Source organism: Struthio camelus, chromosome 25 (genome assembly GCF_040807025.1).
Source record: "Struthio camelus isolate bStrCam1 chromosome 25, bStrCam1.hap1, whole genome shotgun sequence".
Lineage (NCBI taxonomy): Eukaryota > Metazoa > Chordata > Aves > Struthioniformes > Struthionidae > Struthio > Struthio camelus.
Window position 1 is genome coordinate 8004265 of NC_090966.1, and position 16920 is coordinate 8021184.

At 37.5% G+C, this 16920-nt stretch overlaps 1 protein-coding gene across 5 annotated transcripts in view; it reads right to left on the reverse strand.

Annotated features, from left to right (window-relative positions):
• Positions 1 to 16866, reverse strand: part of BRCA1 (BRCA1 DNA repair associated) — a 29324-nt gene extending 12458 nt beyond the window's left edge. Inside the window, exons 1-12 of one of the 5 annotated variants that reach the window (XM_068918994.1) lie at positions 16809 to 16866; positions 16433 to 16532; positions 14237 to 14290; positions 13831 to 13911; positions 13229 to 13317; positions 12085 to 12230; positions 10529 to 10634; positions 9517 to 9562; positions 8871 to 9013; positions 4970 to 8353; positions 4222 to 4307; positions 2885 to 2993 (exon numbers count right to left, since the gene is read on the reverse strand). In XM_068918994.1, the coding sequence (XP_068775095.1) occupies positions 2885 to 2993; positions 4222 to 4307; positions 4970 to 8353; positions 8871 to 9013; positions 9517 to 9562; positions 10529 to 10634; positions 12085 to 12230; positions 13229 to 13317; positions 13831 to 13911; positions 14237 to 14290; positions 16433 to 16512 (4324 nt within the window). In that variant the 5' untranslated portion in view covers positions 16513 to 16532; positions 16809 to 16866. Of the gene's footprint in view, positions 1 to 2818; positions 2994 to 4221; positions 4308 to 4969; positions 8354 to 8870; positions 9017 to 9516; positions 9563 to 10528; positions 10635 to 12084; positions 12231 to 13228; positions 13318 to 13830; positions 13912 to 14236; positions 14291 to 16432; positions 16739 to 16808 lie in introns of those variants that run through there. The other 4 variants (XM_068918992.1, XM_068918993.1, XM_068918996.1 and 1 more) reach the window with 4 other exon arrangements.
• Between the last annotated feature and the right edge of the window lie 54 nt (positions 16867 to 16920).

Sequence of the window (16920 nt, forward strand, 5' to 3'; positions counted from 1 at the left end):
ATCAAATAGGCCCAAGGCGAAATTATACTATTTAGTGCAGCTTATTTATGAATCTACCCAACACATTACCATATCTATGTTCACAAGCAGTAGAAAGGCAAATATTTAATAGCTGGAAGATGCTCCTAATTTTTAAACAAATCATCAATAACTGTAATCCTTTAAGCTTTTACAAGTCTGAAATCCATATTTTAGCGTAACAATGTAAACAAGCATTGTTTTAATTAAATTGTTTTAAGCAATTTTCCAGCCTGAAAGAAGCTAATCATTGATTTGATGACTTAATCCTCAAACAGTCTATTTATAGTATGAAATTGTTATGAATCTGGCTTTCGGGATTTAGAAATATCACAGGCATTTCAGTTTGCTCTATGAAATAACAGAATATTCCCAAACTGCAGTAAGGTTCAATGGCATGCAATTCAACAACCCTAATGAACTAAACCCAGATTATAACCAGTTTCCTAGTATTAAATATACCATTAAAGTTTTATCTTTTGGATATCTTCAGAAGTTAAGATAGAAGGACGAAAACACACTGCAACTGTTAAGTCAGTAACGCAAAATCAGAAGATGATCACAGAGAATTTCTTCCACAATAAATGGCCTTGCCTCCTGTCAGGAGGTATCAATGCAGCAGCCAGGGTAAGAAGGATGCCTTTGCCTCAGATTTTTGAATTAACTGAAGGAACTACCATGCACCTTTCAAGGGCTTAGCCTCTTCACCTTTTCTACCTTGGCTCCACCTTCTCCAAAACAGAGTTTCTCTATGTGGACTTCACTGTTCCCTAGACAGGCAGTTAGCACCTTATCACGTACAGCACCAAATCAGTGCTTTCTAATATGTTGTTAGTATTAGACCTCTGCCCTTATTCTGTCATCTCTCTTTTATCTTATGAACTCACCCAACCTTTCTTCAGCCTTGTGGCAATGAAGGCACAAATTCATAAAACAAATGCAAAAGAACATATACCGAAGCTTTTAGAACAGCACACAAGACTTAAATCACCGTACTAAAGAACAAGATGAAAGAGTGGAGATGCTTACTAACATAATTAGTAAACCTGAGTGTGCAAAATAAACTGACATATCTATTTGTTTAGTTTAGTAGTTAAGAAGCACTTGGTTATAGCTGTAAGAAAAAAACAGAAAAGAAATGCTATTAGCTAGTAGGAGCCCCTTTTAACTACAAGAACAGAATCCTTGTTTAAAAAAGGGGGGAAAAAAGTCTACAGATGGGGTTGACCTTATCTAACGACACAAAACCATTAAGAACCAAGCCATACAAATTCTAAAGTCAAGCCTCGATGTATAAAGAACTACATGGTAGAAACAAACCAGCAATTTAAAGATCTTTGTACTGAACAGGAACTGCATGTTACTGCATACTGCAAAAGGACTTTGGTCTTCACTGTCTCATAAATGATCTAACCTGATATATAGAAAAAATACACTGATGGAAACATATTTTATGCCACTACCATGGCAACAGAGCCCAATGCACAAGCTTCTTGGTGACAACAAAAACTAACTTATTAACATACAAACAGCAGAACCATTTCGACAGCTGCACCACGTTGGCTGACAATTTCGGTTTTTATTTTTTAAGGCTAAGGTTAAGTCTAAAGGTCTCATACATCACACTGCACAACGCCACCATCCAGGAGATCAACAGGAAACTACAGGTTGTTTTGTGATATTTGACTAACCCACACAGCAGTGATGAAAGCCCTTTGAATTTAGATAGAAAAGGCTCTGCAGCGGAAACCATACACAGTAAAAGCATGATAAGATACGAAATGGCTTTGAATTCCATGATGTTCAGTTATTCTAGTTGCCTTCAGCAAATAAAGATAACTGACTCAAACATGATCCTAAAACTAGAAACACATTTTTTAGCAGCAAGGTAGACAGTACAGAACTGGTGCAATCAATTTAAGAGTTCAATAAGCATTACGCGTTTGGACATCTTTACATCAGCAATGGGTACCTTTCTAGAACACTGATCCTAGTTCAGCAATGAACTTCCAGACTTACTGTAGGCTTTGTTCAAAGAACACTCTATGCTCTGTCACATATGACTTGTCAGACTAGTAATCTCAATGTTTCTTTCTCGCCTTAGCAATCAAAAACCTTAACTAAAACCCTCTCACCACTGCTTACGCAGCAGGGAGCAACTCACCCTATCCTCAGTGTGCAGTAAGCCTTTGGTGATTAAAGTATTCTTCAGCCTCTATATACTGCCTTAGGCACCTTCCAATCAGCAACTTCGTGTTCATGTCCTGTTCAGGGGATTTATGCCCCATTAAAACTTTTTCTCTTTTCTGCCTGTCAGCAGCCTAACCTATATTGTATTACTTTTGAATGCCAACACATACCTGAACTAATTTCTGTCTGGCCTTTGATATGCCAAAGGATAATTTCTACTAGAGCAATAGAAGGCCAAGTCCTTTTGGGAGTTCAGCCACTCTCCCAGCCCCTCACCCATTCCCTTGAAAGAAGATAGAGCAGAACTGGAGCTGATGGAATAGCAACATGGATTAGTACTGCCAAGCCACAAGGCCTACTCAAACCACTTATAAGATTTAACTGCATAATCTTACACAAATCTGGAACAGGGAAGTTTTTTAGGCTAAGTGTAGTGCGCAAGTCATAAATAAAAAAAGGTATGCCTCACTGAACAGCTGAATTTATGTAAAGTTCTGCTCATGTATTACTTTAAATCAACACTGTAATTTGTGGTAAAGGAAAATAGGAACTAGGAATAGTCACATAGTTTTTAGTAAGAAAGCTAGAAAAAGTTTTCATTGCTATTTACCTCTTACTTGTCTTATCTGTTCCATTCCAAGTGTTCCTTCACTATTGGAATGTGGGAGTTCCTTACCTACCAGTAAAAATTCAGAGTCCTGACTTTCATGCTGGTTTAGCACTGCTTCAAGTACAGCCATTTCTTGTTGAAGTTTTTTTAAGTTCTTTTGCATAGCATTCTTCTGCTGCAAAAGATACAAGATTATGCCAACATTAGCTAGCTCATTTTTAAACCTTAGGATTACTTTCTGTAACAAATACTTGAGAATTATATACAGCAAAAAGATTTTGAATTAATTCTTTAACAAGCGTTTAAGAGGTCATTTTTACTGTAACGAACACATGATATGTCAAAAAAGAAATACATAGTCATCTTGCTGTTCAAATTATTTCAGTTTAGAGAATTTACTATAGTTCAGTCAATTACTGTCAGAGGAAAAAAACAAAAGGACGCGAGGGGAATGAACTTCTTCAGAAATTTCTTTCAAAGTCACTTTGTTCAATTGCATTAGCCAGTTAATGTAAAAAGGAATAGTGCGCATCAAGTATTGAGCCCCTGCACTTTCCACCATTACTGAAAGCCCTGAAGACCATTTAAATAAAACAAAGTATTTCATCCTACTCTCCTTAAATTTGTCTCTGATTCCTGAAAACTATAGTACCCTCTACTAAAAAACATGCCCTATACCTCCTCATAACAAGAGCTCAGGGCTTCCAAGTTTCCTTTTAAAAACCTAAAATGGTCACCATACTGAATAAAGCGGTTTCTACAGCACTGAACTACATTTCTAGCTCCAGCACTGACACCATGTGGAACTTCCTTGTTACTGAATCAATGCAAAAACAAACAACCCACCAAACAAAAAAAAAAATCCATAATGACATTATTCCATTCATCCCAGACAAGTCCTAGGATTTCTATCAATTAAGGTACATCAGGCAGCAATGATCTGCAAATTGACCACATTTTGCACTGATGCAGTACAGAATAACCACCCATAAAGGAGCAAGAGGTAGTTCAATCTTCTCTGAAATGCATAAAACCCCATCAGAATATAAATTGTGAAGAGAGATTTAGGATAAGATTTACCTGTACATTCTGGAAGACCAAAAATCCATCAGCTAATATATAAAGTCAGGCCACTGAATAAGCCATCAGGAAATTAATACCATAGACAAGATATCGTGCTAGACAGAACTTCCATCGGACACCACTTGTTAGGTCTTATATCTATAATTTTCTAATACAGAATGGTTTGATTCAGTCACTTAGAAGGTATGACTCCGTACTTTTAAACATAACAATGCTGGAAATCCAGTCCTTATAACAAATAGTTATAAATTCCCATCAATTAAGCCTATAAATATAGGTACATTAAGTACTTTTAAAATTTTGTGCATCAACTCACTTACCTGTGTAGTAAGGATTTCACCCTGAGAGAATGGCCCAGATGAATCCTCTACGTGACTTGTTTCACTATCATATCCAGATGCTTCACCTTGAAGGAGGCAGAAGAAAATCTGAAAGTTAGTTAAATAAAGGAAAAAAAAAACCAAACAAGCATTACCAAGTTTCTCTTACCACACAGCCCTTTTAGCCAACTGTTAGCTATAAAAACAAAATTTCAAAAGTTGCAGTAACACTTAAGTTAGAAGCATAGATCTACCTCAAGAGAACGTTTTAAAAAATACGTCACACACATGACCAAGTAAATGGAACTCAAGGCAAGTGTTTCAATAGTGATGAAATCAGAGTCCTAACAATTTATGAGAGTCATAAGTTTGAAATAAGCACTATGAATTCTACAGCCAAAGATATTTCAAAAACACATAATCTGGGAAAACAGTGTTAGTAGGCTCTATAAAACTTTGTTGATAGACCTAGAGATGACACTGCAATAAGAAAGCCAGCCTTTCACTCAACTTCTATCAGACAGGCTGTCTGGTGCCCCATCTATTCATTTTTGCTCTGAACAAAAAATACTAGGAAAACTTAACTTTTAGGAAAAATTACTAAGGGGTTTTGTTTAGAGCAGATACATTTCTTTACAAGAGCAAGCTCCATATAAAAGGAGAACAAAGTTCTCATGTAAGCACCAAGCCCTTTGGTGCCATGACATTACAAACACAGCAGCAGACATAAAAAAATCTTGTTTTGTACCTAGGTTTGCTCCTATGTTTGGGTCTTCGTGGTATTCATCTTGCAAGTTAGTTTTTCTTTTCTTCAGCCCTCTATTACAACTTTGAAAAGTTTCTTTACTTTCATTCTGATTGCTCATTTGTTTGGATGCAAGAATTGGTATTAAAGGTTTCTTCAGTTCCTGTGCTCCATCAACTGACTCTTCAGACATGTTGGACTGGGAAGAAAATAAATTAACAGAACATTCTGACTCCTGGCTTGGAGAAACACACCCAGTATTTAGAGCAGCTTCAGGCGTTTTCTGCATGCTACGGTCATTATGACTTCCACTGTGAGGCAATGTGCAGGGATTTACTGAAGACCCTACCATAGATGTCACCTGTTTATTGAACTGCAAAGGAGTGCTGCTTGCTGGTTTGCCAAATATTAACGTCTGAAAACATGGTAAATTTTCATCCTCACTAGATTCTTCCTCTGAAGATTGCAGTTTCCGCACTCTTCTTCGAGATCTCCGAATATCTTGAGATATAGGCGTAGAATTAGCACTTCTACCATCCAGTTCTTTTACCAGGGCACTGTCACTTCTTTTAACGAACACAGCAGATCTCTCTTTCCTATCAGTTTCACAAAAGCTGGGGTTCTCTTCAATATCATCATCAGAGCACAGTAAGCCATCAGGGGTTTCAGACAGCCCTGGAAAATCAGTACTGCCTTTAAGAGACTGTTCTAGAGCCTCTGAAATTAAACACTCAGGCATCCCTGTGCTGACAGTTTGGGTTGTTTGTTCTTCGTTGCTCTTTGCTCGTTGTCTTTCTCTTGTGCTATTTTTCTTTTGCTTGACTTTGCAGTTAAATTCAGGAGGATTTTGCTGACAAACTGTAGGACAAACCATTGATGTGGGCTGAAAATGTAATATTGGTCCTTTGCCTTCATCAACTTCAGCCTTTTCCGCTTGATTACTTTCTGAACTGGAGCCTATTTCATTACCTGTGTTTATTCTTTGGAAAACACGCTCTTCTATACTACTCTGATCACTTTGGCTTCTATTACTTTTGAATGGATTCTGACTTAGCTCACTTTCTATCACTATGTCAGCTGATACTGTCTTATCATTTGCCTGCTCTCTTTTTTGCTGTTGGTTTTTATTCTCAACCCCAGTAGCACCTATTCCTCTTGGTGATGTCAGATTCCCTCGATCTGCAACCTGTGAAACGTTTTCTTGATGTTCCCCGGTGTGCACACGTTCAGTGTTACTGATAAAGCAAGACACAGGGCTAACACAAGCAGATTCACAGGCCGTAAGCTTTTCTTTCTCACAAAACCTACTCAAGTATTCAGAATTTGTTTTCTCTCCTTGCAAGTTTTCAGTTTTTAAACATTTGCTATGCTTATCTTCTACATGATCAGCACATGACATCTTTAAGGTTTCAGAAGCAGCATCTTCTACTACACGTGCCTTCATGGGACTAGGATAAAGGGTAAATGATAGTCGTTTTGAATGCCTAAATATATTTCGCAGATACTGTGTGTCTAATTCACTATCTTCAGCTTCCTTGGTGAGTTCCAAAACATTTTTAGACACTGGGGACTTTTCATTTCTAAAGTCCTCTGGAACATTTTTTGTATGATGTCCGTTGTTCTTGGGAAAAGTAGTACATGATTCAGTTGTCTTCTCTTTGGTCACTCGAGAAGCAGTTTGCACAACATTCACTGAAGGAGGCTGAAGGAGGAAAGGGCTACCTAGCATTTCACTTTCTTGAGAGGTACAACAACTATCAGGTACAACAGAACCAAAATTTGAATGCTGACATGAAGATGTAGGATTGAAGAGACTTTTTCCAGTGTCTGCAGTGTCAGATGAATTCTTTAGACTAACCTGCATTTCATCAGCTTCCATATCAGCACTCTTCAGATTAGTGGCTGGCCTATAACTCAGTATATCCTGCTGCTCACCCAGGTCTTTGCATTCAGAAGTATGAACCAACACATTCCTTTGCACTCCTGAGAAAGACCCTCCACTTCCACTGTCATATTTTCTTGCTCCTTCAGTTAGTACACTTCTTTTTCCTGTTTCTTTTGTCATTTCTTCAGCAAGTAACTGAAGCCTTCTGCTGCGCCTGACTTGTCTGCGCTCAGAATCAACTTTTCTTGGCTCTTCACTGCTTGGATAGCTATCAATCTGTGGCTCAGCTGGATCAGGGGAGCCTGAGTTTCTACCCACTACTAACTGTAGAGCATGCATAGTTCTAGTTGAATGTCTGCATCTTTTTGCTAAAGAACTTGGTTTTTTAGTGCTCTTCTGATCACAGTTATTCGGTTCTAGCACTCCATCAGATTTGCCAGGCACCTCTTCAGGAGCATTTTTCCATATGGACTCTCCTTCCCCAAGTTCTGCTAGGGTATTATCCTCCCTTTCCTCAGTCACAGAACTCTCATTAACAGCAGAACTCTCATCATGTTTTTTCTTTTCAGCCTCTCCAAGGCACCAGTTAACACTCTGAGGGCACCCATCTGCCTCTTCCAGATCTTTTTTCTTGATGAAGTCCTCAGGTTGCAGGACACAGGCAGTCTTCCTTTTTTGTTTTAGTTTATCCATTCTGGAATTATTCAAGCACTTTTCATCAGCGGCCACATCTTCACTTTTTGCAGTAGGTAAAATCTCTCTCAAGATAATAGGGGGATTTGACTTCCTCTCTCTCTTGTATGTTTTTCCAAATATTTTGTCTTTGATGCTATCTGCTGTTGGTCTTGATGATTTCTTGGTTTTTTCAACAACTGCAATTTCCATGCAATTTACCATAAGGTTAGTCTTCTCTGAAATACAGGAATCGTTATCTGATAAGCGCACATCTCCTTCACCTGAAGTATCAGTTGCTTCAGCGGGATCATCCTGGGAAGAATTGGAAGATAGAATCTCATTGCTTTTTGAAAACCATTCATTGACTTTCTGAATGCTTCGCTTCAGTCTCTTCCTAGAAACTTGATTCAGGGCATCACTGTGAAGTGTCTCTGGCTTCTCCAGAGGAGGTTCTTCTTCAGGAAAAGAATCGTTCTCAGGTTCACACATTTCCACATCTTCCACACATTGCATAACAGTATGTATTTGCTTGCTTTTGTCCAACTTGCTCTCTGAGCTATCTTCCAACTTAGACTCTTTGCTTTTACTATTGCACTGAGTTTGCTCTGCATCCATTTCTTCTGCGTTTTCAAAGAAAGTTGTATCCTCTTTCCTTAAGGGGCTGGCATTGCCCACTGTGTCACACTGCTCTGCGAGTAAATCTGCAGCAAGAACATTTAAAGGAGAACTCCGGCATTCAGTCACGTTTACTTGGCCAGGTTTGGCATGTTCAGCGATGTTCTGAGTGCTTTTCTTGCTCAAACCTTCCTTTAAGGAATCACTTTCACCTAAAGATGCAAAATTATTGTAAATTATTAAGCCCGATTTTAATGTACACAAGAAAAATGACAAGCTTAACAGCTTCTATTTTGTTTTAAAGAACCGTTCTTGTTATTGTCATCCTACCCCCAAAACATAGAATATTACACTGCACGCACAGTTCTCCCTCTAAAGAAGAAAGATCAAATTACATACAACATACATTCAACCAACTCCTTACATGAAGGACCAGACAGTGGTCACAAACACATATTATGAGGGACAATGTATTGGCCTAAGTAGGATAGAATTAGTTTTGCACTTTAATCAAGTTAATTTTTTCCATTCAGTTTCTGTGCACAAAATGTCCACATTTTAAGTACCTCGTGTACAGGCATAGCCTCATACTATATTGTCGCTAGCTGTAGGCATCAATAAAACTACAAGATATAGGCCTGCAAAATAACGTGAAATCAAGATATTAACTTATGATCTTTCTTTCCAGTTTTCCTCTTGATCATTTTGTCACAGAAATAATGAACACACCTATGACATTTGGTAGAATTATTTCTTTGGCACCCAGCTTGACAGGCTGTATATTGCAAGAACATTCATTCCCCTTCTCAGAACTCTTAAGTTCTTCTAGCTTTTCTTGAGATGAAAACTGAAGCACGTCTTTGTCTCCTAACCTGCTGGGAAGGATTGTGAAGAAAGATCTAATTGCATTAAAAGGCCTACCACAATCTGACATAATAGGAGATAATAGTTAATTTTCCCTTTTTGCTCTTGGAACTAGGTTGCAGAGAAACCAGATTGCTGAGTACAGACAATCATGCAGAACTGCACTTGCCACACCAGCTTCCCTCAGAGTTTCAGATCATTTCTTTAAAGGATCCCCCCACACTGTCCTGAATTTAGTGTTTATTTTCTAAAGCATACCGAGTATTTTTTTCCTCTAGATGCTCTAACATCTATGCAAGTGACAGAACATTTAGAAAATAGCTTTGAAGCATGTCATGTGACAAACTGAGGGGAGCCAGCTGCCCATTCTACCCTAATACACTCAAAGTTAAAAACCATTTGAGAGCTTGGAGAATTGTGTCAGTCCTATGCTAAGAAACTAAAGCATAAGAACCAGAATCCTGAACTGCTGTCTTTAGAAAGAGTGAATTGCTTAATCACCCTTACTTACCCAGTATTGCTTGCCTGTTTGAAAAGATCTTCAGATGAATCTGAGCCTAAAAACAAATCAGCTGTTAGTCTGGTCGAAAAGATTTGAGATAAATGACTTGTCAGATTCAAAGTTTATTATCACAGGAGCATGTACGCTTAGTTTTTTCTAGGTGCAGATGCTTTCAACTTTTATCACGTGAAATCCAGTTCGGTACTGGTGATTGGGCAGAACACCAGCACAGTATTTTACCTAATTACAGTGAATTCTATTTATAAGCATCATATGGCTCCAGCATAAAATGCTTTCTTTTCCAGGTGGAGACGTTTTTAATACAGTGACTGGTAACACAGAAAACTAAGAATTAATCTCTAGTTTCCTAATTTATACAGAAAACTGTTGCTAGTATTTAGCATATAGAACTGACAATCAGAGTAATAGATTGGATGCTCTGTCTCAGATCCTTTGATTGATCTTGGTAGAAGCAAGAAGGAAAAAACGATGCCATATATATTATCTGTAAAAAGGAGCAATACCTTCCTTGAAGGAAGGGGGAGACCAAACTAAACATAGCACCTATCCTGTTTCAAGCACCACATATAGTCCACACCAAATACAGAAAAGCCAAGGTAGACAGAAATGAAATATTCTTTTCTCATTCTCCATTAGATCTCTTTCTTATCTCTGGTTATTAAATGGAGTCTCAAGCCCTGGTGAACAAAGCTTAATATTCTTTAGAAAACACTGGTTATCATTAGTTATAACAACTATAACTATTTTCATATCTGTAAGTATCTTCTCTTTTTTGAGTCTTGTACATTGACACTTAAACATTCCCTATGGCAAAGTGTTACACAGTGTAATAAACTCTGTAACACCAGAATTTGAATTGTCCATGTATTTGTCCCTTTGTTCTAATTTTGGGAGTTCAGAAGAAATTAGTGTTTATAAAAGCTTTGAACTTCATCACCTTTCATTACTTTCCAAGCACTACAGAAAAGCTCAGTTGAGGTATATCCACATCAGCTCTTACCAAACTCTATGTATATCCCTGTATCAGAGGAACATTTCTGGTTTTTGTTTCTCAAGGGACACCTTTTGACTCTGGTATCTGTAAGTTGTGTATCCGCATTAGCTTCCTGCCAGCAGAAGAATACAAAAGAATAGTTTATAGCCATTATATATCTATATCTATATCCACACACGCACGCCTTATAACTAATACATAACAATATACTGTAATGTAATATAATATATATTATATATATGGGAGGGTGCAAAGAGGACAGTGACAGGATGAGAGGCAATGGGCACAAATTGAAACACAGGAAATTCCACCTGAACATAAGAAAACAATTCTTTACTGTGAGAGTGGTTGAACTCTGGAACAGGCTGCCCAGAGAGGTTATGAAATCTCCATCCTCAGGGATATTGAAAACCCAACTGGACAAGTCCTAGGCAGCCTGCTCTAGCTGCCACTGCTTGAGCAGCGGTGTTGGATCTGATGATATCCAGAAGTCCCTTCCAACCCCAACTATTCTGTGATTCTGTGATAACAGCAGGTTAATTCCAAAAATAAGGTGTTATTATTTAATCTACAGCAGGATGATATGTTTGGGCTAAAGGACCGCATTTAACTTGGCAGCCTCTGTACAAAAATCCAATACATGCAATTTATTCTACTGATATCAGTAAGAGAATACGTTAATTGAAACAGTTTGCATGCATGCGTTTAACAGCTCAAGTCATTTTCATTAATGGTTTTATCATATTTAACATTCAATTCACAGCCAGAAGATGAGACAAGAAGGTTTAACAATGCACCGTGAACCACTAACCACTAATACACAAAGCAATCACCCTCCGTTGGGAAATGTCTTCAGAAATTGTAAGACCTATATTCATGGTCTTACCATTAAAAAAAAAAAAAAGAAAAAAGAAAGGCTCTACCATTGCTTAGACTAGAAAGCGTTTAACTTTGCTAATAAAAAAAGGAAAGTTCTAAAACTTCTTAAATTGCACAGAATGAGCAATGGCACTCAGGTAGAAAAAGCAAACAATTTCATTGGAATATCAAATGCCAGACATATAAAAATATAGCTTTTCTGTTTATTTCTGCATTTTATTCTCAAGCTTCTAAAAGGATGTTATATTTCCAAAGGATATTATAATTTTCATGAACTTTGTTTTTAATAGGGTTTTTTTAAAAAGGGGAATAATATATATATATATATATTTATATATGTTACCTTGTTATTACTTATTTGACTGCCTCTTTAAACAAATAGTAAAGAAAAACCTTTTAACCCTACTTCAGTAAGAGAATATATTATGATAACATTATCTTGTCACTATTTTTTTTTTTTTTAATTTAAGTCATTTAATGTGAACAACTTTTTAAAGTAGGTTTCCAAAAGGAGTACAAGATATTCAGATGTCTCTGTCCAGGAATAAAACTAAAGTCAAATAGTGATCTGAAAGGAAGCCAAAAGAGAATCTCCTATTTCATTAATTTATTTATATATATTTATATACATTCCAAATAAAACACTAAGCAATACACACAAAAAAAACTGAGTAAATGATTACCAAGGTGCAATTTTCTTGTCCATTTTCTTTAGCTTTTTTTTTCCTGTTTCTGAAACCCTTACTTTGGATAATAGAACTTTCTTTACACAGGAGCTCAGCAGCATTAGCTTCTATGGATGTTTTAGGAAACTGATGACTGTTTAGAACTGAAAAATGACAGTAAAAAGAAAAAATACAGAAATATTTTCTTACTCTTAGCATGACAACAGGTATTATATATTCATAAAATCGCCTTGTATAAAACCTATGTAACTAGCACATATGCAGCTAAAATAGTATCACAGAAATCCTGAAATAAGCTTGGCTAAGTTATGATTATGTATTGATCTATATTATTGATCATATTACCAAGATTATTATTACACTAATGAAACAGTAAAGATTCCAGGTTTTTTTAGAAATTGTTTATAAGTTGCCTTGAAATATTAAGTAAAATCCTGATCTTGCTAACTGACTTTCCCAACCCTTTTTGCTTATATGGACAATCTGGCAGGAACAGGATCTAATACTAAGGTTTTAGAATGACTGAACGAGTTGAAAAAAAATTTGAAAAATTTTTCAAAAAGCCTTCCAAAAATTGAAGAAAAGCTACTTTTTATAGCACAATATCCTCCTTGCTATGAAAAACAACAAACTTTTTTTCCAAAATACAAACAAACATGTGCCTGACTTGCCAATAAATGTATACAAAGCGCTGAATATTAGAAAGGATAAATATGCATCCCAAAAGAATATATAGAGAGAGGACAAGTTAATACATGCTATTATAATACTTCCTAATTGAGGCTCTCTACATCTGTAATTTTTTAAACATTAAAGCTGCAAGATTGGGTGCAGTAGCAAATCAAGAGTAGATCTTTGCCACACAATTACAGATTATCTGCTACACATTCAGCCATATTTCAGGCACTGAAAATAAGATCAGAGGCTAGAGTCATCAAATGCACAGAAAAAAACTCTTAAGAAAGCTCAAGATGCTATTTGTAGGAACACTTAGGGAACTTATGCTTCCAAATCCAATAAACACTTCAGGTATTTCCTCCCTAATGGCATTATGCATAATGAGTAAGATGTCAGCAAATAATTATGATACAAATGCCAAAATCTTATTTCAAGAAGGAGCCTACATTCAAATAATACTTACACTTCACTCCTGTGTCAAGCTCAAAAGCATAGATAGTTTCCAACAGTCCTTCAATTAGTTGCTTAAATCTGGAATTTTCCTGAAGACTTCTGAAATAACACCACCACATAAGGTGTTTCTAAGACAAATCTATGCATAAGCTACTAATAGTTCTCCTACATTTAGACTAAACAAAAAAGGAGTATAACTGCAAAGGAGAAGATAATGCAATTAAAAATTGTTGTCAAGGAATATCAATACAATTCCCTCAAACAGCTATTACTACTGGAATTAAAACATTATCAACATAAAATGAAAATTTCCTAATATTTTTCCTCACGTAGCTTTAGCACAGAGGAACTCATTGTAATGGTTGAGCAACAATACAGTCTACACTTGACAGCACAAACATTTGCTAAGAAAGGCGACTCTATCTGTGAAAATTCAAAAAATTTTCTGTTGAGGTAAGACACTAAAGAGTTTTAAACATGTAAACATTTTGTTTGATAATCCCCCTTTGTTTTATTTTCCAGCTAAGATAATTTTAAGACAATGAATCATCTTTTCCTTAGACGTCACACAGATTCTTCTCATCCCCAAGCCCACTTCCAAAGATGCATTACCTTTTGGTAACTTCAGTCTTGCACAGAGGACACTGTATCACACCTTTTTTCTTTTTGCTGAGGAGTTTAAACATACAGAACCTAAGAAAAAAGAATAATCACAATGGTAATTTAACTGGAAGGATTTTATTTTCTTTAAAGTTGTGCCTGTGAGTATACCACTTAGTATAAATCCTTCATTATCAAACTGAACGCTTGTATTCTTGTTCTGGTGTTCAGATGAATTTGTCAATTCCCTTCTGACACAGCCAGGAAATTGCAGTTATTTCTTATTCAGAATAGATCTTTCCCCTTTAAAGGGATAGAAATTGATGGATCAAAACACACTGTACTTCAGCAGCAGCAAAAAAAGAGGTATACATGGAGAATAAAATGAAGCATTGCTGTTAGAAGTCTGCAAACCTACCTGCAGAATATGTGATCACATTTTGTGGAAACTGGCTCTTTTATCACATCCAAGCTACCAAAAGAAAAAGGGAGAAGGAAAACAAGAACACCAAAGTTACGTTTAAAAAAGTAGTAACAAAATTAGATTAGAAATACAGTCACTTTGTTGAATGGGGCGGGGGGAGAAAAACACAGTGGGCAAGAGAGGTAGGACACGTTTGACAATTTCAACTTGAGAACCAGGCATAGTAACAAAATTTGTCATTATATGACCTATTATAGTACTCTTCAACCTTTTGTTCCTCTGGCAAAAAGACAGCGTTTTCTGGAGATGCCAGTTCAGCAAGGCAGGGGACTGGCTGTTGGAACTCCCCATAGGTTAGGCTTCCTTTTGAACACCTCTCCTAGCAACAGCAAAGGGCAGCATAGCTCAGGATCCCACTGGCCACTTTGGGATGCAGGTATAAACCATATGCATAGATATGTTGACATAGCGTGTATTTAGATTATTCTTTCTTATTCTGTTTTTCTATTCTAAAGCCCTTCCTGTCTACATTGGTGAACATTAACATTCAACCTGATGTTAAGGCTCCAAAAAAAAGCTCTAAACACTTGCTCAACTCATCTTAAAATATAACTTACCTTGAACACATATTAAAAAAGAAATCCTTCTTTTAAAACACTGCCCTATATCTAGACTTACACTCTGCTACAAACCATAATTGCACAAGAAAGTTCTCACGAGTTTCATAGACTCCATATGTACATGAGAAAGACAGAACTCACAATCACAGGAAGGCTAGCAATGAGTAGTATGTTAAGAAAAAGAAAAATGAAAAAAAAACTATGGCCAAAATAAATATAACACTATTATTGCAGAACAGTCTAACTAATAATTGCTCATAGAAAAATATACACCAACAAGAGCCAAAAGCAGCTCCAACATTACTCATGCCTACATTATTCATTCCCCAATCTCCTTCATGCACTTTTTGGATGTTTTAATAATTAAATTTGCTATAATAGAAAAGGAAGAATATACCTTTATATCTTAATATCACATGGAAATAAAGCAAAACAGGCTCAACCTCTGCAATATTCAGTCTTTTGTCTGATTTAGAATTGGAACAACACTGCTAAGTGCTTTAAAATCCTGTTTTTTGAACTGCCATTCACAACATCTGTCTTGCTGTTTAAGCTAAAGTATGCTCTTCATTTTTCATTTAAAACAATAAAATCTGTAGACTTTGAAAATCTCCATTCTGTGCTGAATTCAGCTTCATCCCATCAGTCCGCAGTACCAGACTTCATAAAATCACTTTTCAAGACATTTTGCTGTCCCAGCAATTTTCACATGCAACAAAGAACAACCGATGCAGGAAACAGTTTCTATTCTAGCTCCTGTAACATTGTCTATAAAGTCAGTAACTAAAGGAATAATCCAAAGGCAACCCTTCAGCAAAAACACTGTGATGCCTCTTCAGTAAGGATATAATTTGGAGATATATATATATAGACATACATACATTTATCTTAGTAAATCTATAAACATTGTACATTTTCTACTCCGTGGCATTGTGATAGATATTATCACCAACACAGAAATTATTTCGGTTTACAAAAGCAGTAAGGGAAAGTATTTTGAAATAGATTTAAAAAGAAAGTATTTAACAGCATTTGCCACCATAGACAAAATAAATTGGAGTAGTTTGGTTCAAGGGAAGGAAGAGCCTTTTAAAAGCTTATCAGACATTCTAAATATCGAGGCTTTTACCTAGAACCTATGCTATTTCAGCATTCTGTTTGTATTAAGGGACTTTGGACCTCATTTATGCTGTAGAGGCAAAAGGCACAGATCCTGGCTGCTTCGCAAACAGTATTCTGATCCAATCAGCTGTAGGTTTATTTTCCCCCAACTGGACAGACAAATATTTTTAGATTATAACAACAAAAGCAGTATTTACTAGAACGGAAGAACGAAATGCAGGTTCTGAACTCTTTGAAGGTGTCTGTGCTTTTGCACTTGAACCTTAGAAAGCATCAGGATACTTGCTCTTAAAACGTTATGCGTTACGCTTTCTGATGGCAGATAGAACTGACAACACATGAGAACGGAAAGGAAGAAACAATCAGAGACTTAAAAAAAAAAAAAGGGGGGGGGGGGGAAGACTTGTTGACTATCCCAAACCCAAGCTGCCGCCACCCGCTGCCGTACCAGATCGGGCACTCCAAGTTCTTCTGCATGGCTGAAAGGACATTTCGGACATCTCCAACGGCAACCACAGACAAGTCCATCCCTCGCTCCCCAAAATACTCTGCAAAAGCAATAATAATAATAGCAACAACAATAATAAAGCGTCGGCCCAGCCGCCGCAGCAGGGGAGGCCCCACGGCAGCGTCGCCGGTGCTGGAAGCAGGAGGAAACGGTGGGGCCCGCGCGGGCGGCAGCTCGGGAGCGGAGGGGCCCCGGGGCTGCCGGCACCGAGCGCCGAGGCCTCCCGGCAGCGGGCTGGCGCCCGGCGCTGCCGACCCGGGGAGAGCGGGGCGTGGGGGGGGAGCGGGGGGAGCCGCCGCCGCCCGGAGCCGCTCACCCGCCCGCGCGACCCGCCCTACTGCACGGCATTTCGCGCCCTTTCCATCACCTAGGAAACCAGCGCACAGAGGTAGCCAATCCTACGCCAAGACTGCAGCACGTGGCCCGAG